Source organism: Nerophis ophidion, linkage group LG05, assembly GCF_033978795.1.
Source record: "Nerophis ophidion isolate RoL-2023_Sa linkage group LG05, RoL_Noph_v1.0, whole genome shotgun sequence".
Taxonomy (NCBI): domain Eukaryota; kingdom Metazoa; phylum Chordata; class Actinopteri; order Syngnathiformes; family Syngnathidae; genus Nerophis; species Nerophis ophidion.
In genome coordinates this window covers 11,441,612-11,454,700 of record NC_084615.1, presented here as the reverse complement: position 1 = coordinate 11,454,700, position 13,089 = coordinate 11,441,612, and the positions used below count along the sequence as shown (strand labels likewise).

The window sequence follows — 13,089 nt, the reverse complement described above, 5'->3', positions numbered from 1 at the left end:
TTCTGGTTTGAAAATGACAAAATATCAAAATGGCCCCCGCACGCTTTCATTTTTCCATGTGCGGCCCTCAGTGGAAAGAGTTTGTACACCCCTGTCCTACAGAAACCATATTAAAACCAAAAATGTGTTTATTTTTTCCCTCTCATTTTTTTCCATTTTTCATACTTTTTTAAAAAAGTTCCAGAGAGCCACTAGGGCGGCGCTAAAGAGCCACATGCGGCTCGCCGACCCCCCCCTGTAGTGCATCTAACCTCCATAATAAAATGACACAGGATTGAAAATCCACAACAATATTACAATGACATAATGACAAAGAGTTTAAAATACAAGTAGAATACACAGAGAGTACGTGAGTTACACATCAGTGGCTGTCAAGTTAAAGTATTTTTATTTTAGCAGCTTTATTTCAAGTGCAGAAATACATAAAGTGCAGCAGCTTTGAATAAAGTGCACAAATATACTCCACTCAATTTGGTTCTAATCTCTTTCCTGGAACCGTTTTTGTTCCTGCGTCTGCAGGCTGAGCAGTGCAGACAGCGCCACCTTGTGTGGAAACCTGGAGGAGATACTCACCTTCCAGCAGGGCTTGTGTGCCACCTTAGAGGAATGTACCAAGTAAGTGACAATTGTTGACATTAATGCACTCATGTACCAAGTAAGTGACAATTGTTGACATTAATGCACTCATGTACCAAGTAAGTGACAATTGTTGACATTAATGCACTCATGTACCAAGTAAGTGACAATTGTTGACATTAATGCATTCATGTACCAAGTAAGTGACAATTGTTGACATTAATGCACTCATGTACCAAGTAAGTGACAATTGTTGACATTAATGCATTCATGTACCAAGTAAGTGACAATTGTTGACATGAATACACTCATGTACCAAGTAAGTGACAATTGTTGACATGAATACACTCATGTACCAAGTAAGTGACAATTGTTGACATGAATACACTCATGTACCAAGTAAGTGACTATTGTTGACATTAATGCACTCATGTACCAAGTAAGTGACAATTGTTGACATTATTGCACTCATGTACCAAGTAAGTGGCAATTGTTGACATTAATGCACTCATGTACAAAGTAAGTGACAATTGTGGACATGAATGCACTCATGTACCAAATAAGTGACAATTGTTGACATAATTGCATTCATGTACCAAGTAAGTGACAATTGTTGACATTAATGCACTCATGTACGTGACTATTGTTGACATTAATGCACTCATGTACCAAGTAAGTGACAATTGTTGACATTAATGCACTCATGTACAAAGTAAGTGACAATTGTGGACATGAATGCACTCATGTACCAAATAAGTGACAATTGTTGACATAATTGCATTCATGTACCAAGTAAGTGACAATTGTTGACATGAATGCACTCATGTACCAAGTAAGTGACAATTGTTGACATTATTGCACTCATGTACCAAGTAAGTGACAATTGTTGACATTATTGCACTCATGTACCAAGTAAGTGACAATTGTTGACATTAATGCACTCATGTACCAAGTAAGTGACAATTGTTGACATGAATGCACTCATGTACCAAATAAGTGACAATTGTTGACATGAATACACTCATGTACCAAGTAAGTGACAATTGTTGTCATGAATACACTCATGTACCAAGTAAGTGACAATTGTTGACATGAATGCACTCATGTACCAAGTAAGTGACAATTGTTGACATGAATACACTCATGTACCAAATAAGTGACTATTGTTGACATTAATGCACTCATGTACCAAGTAAGTGACAATTGTTGACATGAATACACTCATGTACCAAGTAAGTGACAATTGTTGACATGAATACACTCATGTACCAAATAAGTGACTATTGTTGACATTAATGCACTCATGTACCAAGTAAGTGACAATTGTTGACATGAATGCACTCATGTACCAAATAAGTGACAATTGTTGACATGAATACACTCATGTACCAAGTAAGTGACAATTGTTGACATGAATACACTCATGTACCAAATAAGTGACTATTGTTGACATGAATGCACTCATGTACCAAGTAAGTGACAATTGTTGACAATGAGAAACTTTGGAAGGGACCACAGATGTGGGGTATCCCCCCCGTCCACCTGGGCGACCGGTTCAATGGACATCGAGTGGATCTAACATAATAGTGAGAGTCCAGTCCATAGTGGATGTAACATAATAATTTGAGAGTCCAGTCCATAGTGGATCTAACATAATAGTGTGAGAGTCCAGTCCATAGTGGATCTAACATAATAGTCTGAGTCCAGTCCATAGTGGATCTAACATAATAGTGAGAGTCCAGTCCATAGGTTATCTAACGTAATAGTGAGAGTCCAGTCCATAGTGGATCTAACATAATAGTGAGAGTCCAGTCCATAGTGGATCTAACATAATAGTGTGAGAGTCCAGTCCATAGTGGATCTAACATGATAGTGTGAGAGTCCAGTCCATAGTGGATCTAACATAATAGTGTGAGAGTCCAGTCCATAGTGGATCTAACATAATAGTGAGAGTCCAGTCCATAGTGGATCTAACATAATAGTGTGAGAGTCCAGTCCATAGTGGATCTAACAGAATAGTGAGAGTCCAGTCCATAGTGGATCTAACATAATAGTGTCAGAGTCCAGTCCATAGTGGATCTAACATGATAGTGTGAGAGTCCAGTCCATAGTGGATCTAACATAATAGTGTGAGAGTCCAGTCCATAGTGGATCTAACATAATAGTGAGAGTCCAGTCCATAGTGGATCTAATATAATAGTGTGAGAGTCCAGTCCATAGTGGATCTAACATGATAGTGTGAGAGTCCAGTCCATAGTGGATCTAACATAATAGTGTGAGAGTCCAGTCCATAGTGGATCTAACATAATAGTGAGAGTCCAGTCCATAGTGGATCTAACATAATAGTGTGAGAGTCCAGTCCATAGTGGATCTAACATAATAGTGAGAGTCCAGTCCATAGTGGATCTAACATAATAGTGTCAGAGTCCAGTCCATAGTGGATCTAACATGATAGTGTGAGAGTCCAGTCCATAGTGGATCTAACATAATAGTGTGAGAGTCCAGTCCATAGTGGATCTAACATAATAGTGTGAGAGTCCAGTCCATAGTGGATCTAACATAATAGTGTGAGAGTCCAGTCCATAGTGGATCTAACATAATAGTGAGAGTCCTGTCCATAGTGGATCTAACATAATGGTGAGAGTCCAGTCCATAGTGGATCTAACATAATAGTGTGAGAGTCCAGTCCATAGTGGATCTAACATAATAGTGAGAGTCCAGTCCATAGTGGATCTAACATAATAGTGAGAGTCCAGTCCATAGTGGATCTAACATAATAGTGAGAGTCCAGTCCATAGGTTATCTAACGTAATAGTGAGAGTCCAGTCCATAGTGGATCTAACATAATAGTGAGAGTCCAGTCCATAGTGGATCTAACATAATAGTGTGAGAGTCCAGTCCATAGTGGATCTAACACAATAGTGATAGTCCAGTCCATAGTGGATCTAACATAATAGTGTGAGAGTCCAGTCCATAGAGGTTCTAACTAAATAGTGAGAGTCCAGTCCATAGTGGATCTAACATAATAGTGAGAGTCCAGTCCATAGTGGATCTAACGTAATAGTGAGAGTCCAGTCCATAGTGGGGCCAGCAGGAGACCATCCCAAGTGGAGACAGGTCAGCAGTGCAGAGACGTCCCCAACTGATGCACAGATGAGTGGTCCACCCTGGGTCCCGACTTTGGACAGCTAGCACGTCATCCGTGGTCACTGAATCTGTCCCCCTTGCCCCCTCCACGAAGGAGAGGGGGGCAGAGCAGAAAAGAAAAGACAGATCAACTGGTCTAAAAAGGGGTCTATTTAAAGGCTAGAGTATACAAATGAGTTTCAAGATGAGACTTAAATGCTTCTACTGAGGTAGCATCTCTAATTGTTATCAAGTCCAGTAAAAATGAACTTGAACAACTGAGTATCTTTGATATCTGAAAGGATTGGAAGTCAAAATATTAACCATAAAAATGGTCTCGGGAAGGTATTCCCTTCAAAATAACACAAACAGAGGTATGGCCAAAAACAGGATGGAAAAGTCGCCAGCACACTTGAAGGTTTTAAGCAGGATTGTGCAGTTCTAGAAAGACAAAGACACTTCTGGACCAACACAAGATGTTTCTCTCCTCAACATGTCTGCAGAGTCCCTGAGGGTCAGCAGCACCTGGCGGGATGCTACCTGAACGTCTCGTGTCAGATCAAGTCTCTGTACCTGGCCTACTGCTCCAGCCACCCTTCGGCGGTCTGCATCCTCACTGACCACAGGTGAGCACACAGGTGGTGGTCTGTGTACTTACTGACCACAGGTGAGCACACAGGTGAGCACACGGGTGGCAGTCTGTGTCCTCACTGACCACAGGTGAGAACACAGGTGGTGGTCTGCATCCTCACTGACCACAGGTGAGCACACAGGTGGCGGTCTGCATCCTCACTGACCACAGGTGAGCACACAGGTGGCGGTCTGTGTCCTCACTGACCACAGGTGAGCACACAGGTGGCGGTCTGTGTCCTCACTGACCACAGGTGAGCACACAGGTGGCGGTCTGTGTCCTCACTGACCACAGGTGAGCACACAGGTGGCGGTCTGTATCCTCACTGACCACAGGTGAGCACACAGGTGGCTGTCTGTGTCCTCACTGACCACAGGTGAGCACACAGGTGGCGGTCTGTGTCCTCACTGACCACAGGTGAGAACACAGGTGGTGGTCTGTGTCCTCACTGACCACAGGTGAGCACACAGGTGGCGGTCTGTGTCCTCACTGACCACAGGTGAGCACACAGGTGGCGGTCTGTGTCCTCACTGACCACAGGTGAGCACACAGGTGGCGGTCTGTGTCCTCACTGACCACAGGTGAGCACACAGGTGGCGGTCTGTGTCCTCACTGACCACAGGTGAGCACACAGGTGGCGGTCTGTATCCTCACTGACCACAGGTGAGCACACAGGTGGCTGTCTGTGTCCTCACTGACCACAGGTGAGCACACAGGTGGCGGTCTGTGTCCTCACTGACCACAGGTGAGAACACAGGTGGTGGTCTGTATCCTCACTGACCACAGGTGAGCACACAGGTGAGCACACAGGTGGCGGTCTGTGTCCTCACTGACCACAGGTGAGCACACAGGTGGCGGTCTGTGTCCTCACTGACCACAGGTGAGCACACAGGTGGCGGTCTGCATCCTTATTGACCACAGGTGAGCACACAGGTGAGCACACAGGTGGTGGTCTGCATCCTCACTGACCACAGGTGAGCACACAGGTGGCGGTCTGCGTCCTCACTGACCACAGGTGAGCACACAGGTGGCGGTCTGTGTCCTCACTGACCACAGGTGAGCACACAGGTGGCGGTCTGTGTCCTCACTGACCACAGGTGAGCACACAGGTGGCGGTCTGTGTCCTCACTGACCACAGGTGAGCACACAAGTGGTGGTCTGTGTCCTCACTGACCACAGGTGAGCACACAGGTGGCGGTCTGTGTCCTCACTGACCACAGGTGAGCACACAGGTGGCGGTCTGCATCCTCACTGACCTCAGGTGAGCACACAGGTGGCGGTCTGCATCCTTATTGACCACAGGTGAGCACACAGGTGAGCACATGGGTGGCAGTCTGTGTCCTCACTGACCACAGGTGAGTACCCAGGTGAGCACACAGGTGGTGGTCTGCGTCCTCACTGACCACAGGTGAGGGCAGGTGAGCGTCTAAGTCAACATTTAGGTTGTGCAGGGGTCCCTGGGTCTGGGTGCAGTTAGTGTTGAAGCCAGCAGGTGTCAGGCTTGCACAGGATGGTAAATGCTGGCTGCATGGTGTGTGTGTGTGCGCGTGTGCGTGTATGTGTGCGCGTGTGTGTGTGTGTGTGTGCGTGTGTGTGTGTGCAGCAGGTGATGACATCACAAGGAGTGGGTTCATCAGTATTAAGTGGGCCTGCACACAGGAAGCTGCACGTTGACAGGATGTGCACACTTGCGGTTAGGCCACTGTTCAAAGTATCAATAGATAAGAGTAGAAGAAGAAGTTGACTTTAAACACTTTATTGTGTTCCATTGCATCTATTCAACCACATCCAGTTGGAATTCTGGTCTGCAAACTTTGCTAAAATAGTGTCTAGACTTCACCGAATGCCACAATGTCAGACTGCCATTTTAAATATTCAGCTCCAAATGTCCTTGGCAATTTCCGTACATTCAGGGTCTGCACTCTGATCATAGTACAAACCCCGTTTCCATATGAGTTGGGAAATTGTGTTAGATGTAAATATAAACAGAATACAATAATTTGCAAATCATTTTCAACCCATATTCAGTTGAATATGCTACAAAGACAACATAATTGATGTTCAAACTCATAAAATTTTTTTTTTTTTGCAAATAATCATAAACTTTAGAATTTGATGCCAGCAACACGTGACAAAGAAGTTGGGAAAGGTGGCAATAAATACTGATAAAGTTGAGGAATGCTCATCAAGCACTTATTTGAAACATCCCACAGGTGTGCAGGCTAATTGGGAACAGGTGGGTGCCGAGATTGGCTATAAAAACAGCTTCCCAAAAAATGCTCAGTCTTTCACAAGAAAGGATGGCGCGAGGTACACCCCTTTGTCCACAACTGCGTGAGCAAATAGTCAAACAGTTTAAGAACAACATTTCTCAAAGTGCAATTGCAAGAAATTGAGGGATTTCAACATCTACGCTCCATAATATCATCAAAAGGTTCAGAGAATCTGGAGAAATCACTCCACGTAAGCGGCATGGTCGGAAACCAACATTGAATGACCGTGACCTTCCAACCCTCAGACGGCACTGTATCAAAAACCGACATCAATCTCTAAAGGATATCACCACATGGGCTCAGGAACACTTCAGAAAACCACTGTCACTAAATACATTTTGTCGCTACATCTGTAAGCGCAAGTTAAAGCTCTACTATGCAAAGCGAAAGCCATTTATCAACAACATCCAGAAACGCCGCCGGCTTCTCTGGGCCCGAGATCATCTAAGATGGACTGATGCAAAGTGGAAAAGTGTTCTGTGGTCTGACAAGTCCACATTTCACATTGTTTTTGGAAATATTCGATATTGTGTCATCCAGACCAAAGGGGAAGGGAACCATCCAGACTGTTATCGACGCAAAGTTGAAAAGCCAGCATCTGTGATGGTATGGGGGTGTATTAGTGCCCCATCCTTTCTTCTGAAAGACTGAGCATTTTTTGGGAAGCTGTTTTTATACCCAATCATGGCACCCACCTGTTCCCAATTAGCCTGCACACCTGTGGGATGTTCCATATAAGTGTTTGATGAGCATTCCTCAACTTTATCAGTATTTATTGCCACCTTTCCCAACTTCTTTGTCACGTGTTGCGGTCATCAAATTCTAAAGTTAATGATTATTTGCAAAAAAAAACAAAGTTTATGGGTTTGAACATCAAATATGTTGTCTTTGTAGCATATTCAACTGAATATGGGTTGAAAAGGATTTGCAAATCATTGTATTCTGTTTATATTTACATCTAACACAATTTCCCAACTCAAATGGAAACGGGGTTTGTAATTATGTTACCAAATATAATATGTCGAGAATCTGTTTGAATCTAGAACTGTGTTTAAATGGAATCCTCAGTCTGGGAGTCTGATTTGGTGCCTTGAGGTTCACATCTCTACTATTGACCTTTTTTGCTGAGAAAATGGTACGTGATAAAAAAGAACGTGGAAGTAGTTTGAATATTGTGTGGACTTTGTTCACCTGCACTTGCCATTGGAAGATGTACAAGTGGTCGGTGTCACTCATGCACGGTGGTCATCTCGCCTCAGCGTTGCTGTTAAAAAGTAACTTCTTCTTCTTTTCCCAGCGAGGATCTGGACAAGTGGATGGAGAGCCAAGGAGCCAGCGCTCCAGGCGTCCTGACGCTCACCAGCAGCCTCAGCAAGCCCTTCATGAGGCTGGACAAGTACCCCACTCTGCTGCAGGAGCTGGAGAGACACGTGGAGGTACGTCATCACCGCATCACCACATGGGTTGTTCGCTATACTGCTGCTAATTAACTACCGACATACTCATTGATTGAAATCCCTACTATACTGCCTTTCAAAAGTACCCTTCTTTTATCTGTAACATGTAGATACGTAGCCTGTAGATCCGTAACATGTAGGTACAAAACATGTAGATGCGTAACATGTAGATACAAAACATGTAGATGCGTAACATGTAGATATGTAACATGTAGATGCGTAACATGTAGATGCGTAACATGTAGATATGTAACATGTAGATGCGTAACATGTAGGTGAAAAACATGTAGATGTGTAACATGTAGCTGTGTAACATATAGGTACAAAACATGTAGATATCTAACATGTAGGTACAAAACATGTAGATGCGTAACATGTAGATACCGAACATGTAGCTGCGTAACATGTAGCTGCGTACAAAACATGTAGATATGTAACATGTAGATACGTAACATGTAGATGAGTAACATGTAGGTACAAAATATGTAACATGTAGATGCGTATTATGTAGATGCGTAACATGTAGATGTGTAACATGTAGCTGTGTAACATATAGGTACAAAACATGTAGGTATCTAACATGTAAATGCGTAACATGTAGATGCGTAACATGTAGGTACAAAACATGTAGATATGTAACATGTAGATGAGTAACGTGTAGGTACAAAACATGTAAATATGTAACATGTAGATGCGTATTATGTAGATGCTTAACATGTCGATGCGTAACATGTAGGCGCGTAACATGTAGGTACATACATGTAGGTACATAACATGTAGATGCGTAACATGTAGATGTGTAACATGTAGGTACAAAACATGTAGATGCGTAACATGTAGATGCGTAGCATGTAGCTAGTTAACATGTAGCTGCGTAACATGTAGATGCATAACATGTAGATGCGTAACATGTACATATGTAACATGTAGCTGCGTAACATGTAGGTACAAAACATGTAGATATGTAACATGTAGATGCGTAACATGTAGATGCATAACATGTAGGTACAAAACATGTAAATATGTAACATGTAGATGTGAAACATGTAGATGCGTAACATGTAGATGCATAACATGTAGGTACAAAACATGTAGATATGTAACATGTAGATGTGAAACATGTAGATGCGTAACATGTCGATGCGTAAAATGTAGGTGCATAACATGTAGGTACACATATGTAGGTGCATAACATGTAGATGCGTAACATGTAGGTAAAAACATGTAGATGCGTATCATGTAGATAGTTAACATGTAGCTGCATAACATGTAGATGCGTAAGATGTGGATGTGTAACATGTAGGTACAAAACATGTAGATGCGTAACATGTAGATAGTTAACATGTAGCTGTGTAACATGTAGATGCGTAACATGAAGATGCATAACATGTAGATAGGTAATATGTGTTTAAGTAACATGTATCTACGTAGCATGTAGATGCGTAACATGTAGATAGGTAACATGTAGAGAGGTAACATGTAGATGTGTAACATGTAGATGCGTAACATGTAGATAGGTAACATGTAGATGTGTAACATGTAGATAGGTAACATGTAGATAGGTAACATGTAGATACGTAACATGTAGATACGTGGACGTGCACACAGCTGCTTGGCTTGATGGCAAATGTTAGTGTAGTTAAGACCGCCCATCTGGCGTCAACTAATGCAAGTAAAATGACTGAGTTGTGTAAGAAATTGCTACAATATGTGTTTCATCTTTAACAAAAGTGTGTTTTACCAGCTGCATGTCTTATCTGTGTACATTTATCCATAGTTGTGTTTTTAGTACTTCCTAATAATTCTATTTTTCCTAAAGCCCAGAGCAGGATTGGCAACCATAAATCATGAAGCATTTAATATAAGGTCAATAAATCTTTGTATTATATTCTAATCTAATCCTTGACGATGTCAGACTATATGGAATATGGAACATTGTAAATTGTTCATTGAGTGCAAGAAGAAGAACACATTGTGTTTAATGCCTTTTCATTTATGTTTTTAACCTTCTAAAATTGTTCTTTGATTGTACTAGGAAACATATGTTAATTGTATTGTAAGATTTTCCATTCAAATGAAGGCAAAATTGACACTTTTGCACGGTTCCCTTTATTTGGAAAAGTATCGATATACATCTTGGTCCCGGTACCAAAAGACTGGTACAGGGACAACTGTAATACGGAAGAGCATTCAAGGTACAAACAAGTATAATTTGGACTCAAATGCTGAACTCCTGGGTTTGTGTTTTCTGTGCTGGTCCCAGGAAGGCCACCCGGACTTCCCAGACATGGTCAAGGCGACTGCAGCATTCAGGAGCTTGGTGGTAAGCATGCGACACCCCTTCTTATGACCCCTGGCCTCACCACAGCCACTTGTCTATTAGCACACTTGCAGATGAGACGTGTGCACCAGAGGAAAACCACACTGAAGCTGTTCATAGTTTCCTCACACTTCCTGGCTAGAATGCACAAGAAGGTGACTCACTCTGCTGCAGGGGGGAAAACATCACATTATTGCCACTGAAATGTTGTTCCACTTGAAGGACGGCTCTGCCCACAGAGTCCTTTTGCAGTGGAACATAGAAACTTTTACCGCCACGGTTTTCCTTTCTGAGTCAGAGGAGGCCCTCGTTAGCGCGATGAAATGTCACCCACACCTCCAAGGAAATAGGAAGCAAACACCGCTTTATTTTCCATGACTACAACTTGTTTTGGCTTTAAGAATTGGTGATGTAACAGCAGGTCTTGCTAGAACATCAAATTGTAGACAAAAAAAGCACAATCATAGAACTCATTTGTCATCCAATGAAATTGCTCCGCTATGACACGATCCACAAACATTGCAAGAAGTCAGTGTTCAAAAAGAAGAAAAAATAAATAAAAGAATGAGGGGTATTTTATTTGAACTAGGCAAACTGATCTGCCAATAGCACAAGAAAATTCAGCTTGTCCAGACTTCGTCAAGTAAAATTAGCTAACCTCAATCAACCCAAAAAATACCTTAAAAAGGGTATACCGTATTTCCTTGAATTACCGCCGGGGCGCTAATTAATCTAAAACCTTTTCTCACTCCGACACTTACCAAAGGCATGCAGTAAATTTAGGCCTGTGCTTACAAATTTGAGTGTGATGTAAGGATACCATCATGAAAAGCACATTTGATGAAAAAAAACAACTTATTATGGTCTTATCTTTACTTATAAATGAAGTCCATGCGCAGCTCCTTCTGATCAAAAGCATCAATAACTTGTTTATAGAAGTCTTCCTTATCTTTCTTCAGTTTTAAAAGTCCCTCTATCTCGATGGAAATCTTCCTTTATTACCTCCTGCTTCCATTGAAAGTCCAGTTTAAAAAACTGTTTTATTTTACACATGTAATGCTCCATGTTAAAAGTGCAAGCGAGAGGAAAAAATAAACGATTGCTGCTCACTCTTGCTGCTTGTTGTCACTTCTTCTGCAGCCGAGTAGTCGCAAGAAGGATCACTATCGCCCTCTACCACCAGGAGGCGGGAGTCATTTAATGACTCATATTTGACACACGCAGCTACGGTATATTAATAAAACATAGCTGCTTACTGTCCTTTTTGGCATATTCAATAGCTTGGACCTTACATCCTACTGAATAGCTCTTAATCTTCTTCCCTTTATGCGATTTGAAATGATTGAAATCAGCCTCCTCCATTTTGAAAATGATGACAGGTGAAGTGTCACTCGTGACGTGACGAGTTTGACCCGGCGGAAATTCTAGGCATATGCTAATTATTTTGCGAAACAAGTTTAACTTGACGCCAATGCTAAGCATGCGCTAATTATTTTGCGAAACGAGTTTGACCCGGCAGTACTTCTAGGAAGGTGCATACTATATACCCGGCAGCAATTCAAGGAAATACGGTATTTGTTATTTTGTGCCATATTACTTTGTTTATAATGCTTGTGTTGCACATTCAATTTTCTATTTGATTTACCTACATACATGGTCATTTTTTTTTTTTTTTTTAATAAAACTTGGTTAAAAGATTTTACTATAAATAGTTTAAAACATATTTTTAGCACATTTAAAAATGTGGTGCTAATTATAAGAACCGTGATCACTTGGGTCACAATAACTGTGATAAGAAATGTTCCAACTGTGACATCACAAATTGGTACAAAACAATTAGCGATCCATCCATTTACTACCGCTTGTCCCGTTTGATCTTAATCAACAAATAAAAATGAAACATCTGTATTCAAAAAATATTAATCTGAAACATTTTTATATATGTTTAAATGTAGTTTTATATGCAGATGACACAACCAAGTTTTGTTTAGGGGCAAACACACTGAAGAGAATACGAACAATAAGAGAATAAATTTAAAAGATGGTTTGACATCTGTGTTAGCCCTGCGATGAGGTGGCGACTTGTCCAGGGTGTACCCTGCCTTCCGCCCGATTGTAGCTGAGATAGGCGCCAGCGCCCCCCGCGACCCCGAAAGGGAATAAGCGGTAGAAAATGGATGGATGGATGGATGGGTTTGACAGACTCGGTAAGACTAAAATGCTGATATTTGGTAAGAGTATGAATACTTTACTGTAGGTGCAGTGCCAGGACCTGCGGAAGCGCAAGAACCTGGAGCTCCAGATCTTGTCAGAGACGGTGCGCGGTTGGGAGGGAGACAGCATGAAGAGCCTGGGTCACGTGGTCTACATGTCCCAGGTCCACTTGAGGAGTGGCTCCAGCGAGGTGAGCCGGGTCCCTGGTGGATGAACCTGTTCCCAGATTTACTGTGTGTTTGTGTGTGTGTGTGTGTGTGTGTGTGTGTGTGTGTGTGTGTGTGTGTGTGTGTGTGTGTGTGTGTGTGTGTGTGTGTGTGTGTGTGTGTGTGTGTGTGTGTGTGTGTGTGTGTGCGTGTGTGTGCGCGTGTGAATGGGTGAATGTGGAAATAGTGTCAAAGTGCTTTGAGTACCTTGAAGGTAGAAAAGTGCTACACAAGACCCATTCATGTCTCAAGAAGGTACAAATACAAGAATGTGTGCGTGCTTTCC

The 13,089-nt window shown here is 42.2% G+C and overlaps 1 protein-coding gene across 1 annotated transcript in view; it reads left to right on the top strand.

Moving 5' to 3' along the window:
• The window catches only part of arhgef6 (Rac/Cdc42 guanine nucleotide exchange factor (GEF) 6), an 85,287-nt gene that overhangs the window by 37,204 nt on the left and 34,994 nt on the right, over nt 1–13,089 (top strand). Inside the window, exons 8-12 of the mRNA XM_061900011.1 lie at nt 520–615; nt 4,206–4,328; nt 7,904–8,042; nt 10,327–10,386; nt 12,641–12,787. Coding sequence (XP_061755995.1) covers nt 520–615; nt 4,206–4,328; nt 7,904–8,042; nt 10,327–10,386; nt 12,641–12,787 — 565 coding nt within the window. The remainder of the gene's footprint in view (nt 1–519; nt 616–4,205; nt 4,329–7,903; nt 8,043–10,326; nt 10,387–12,640; nt 12,788–13,089) is intronic.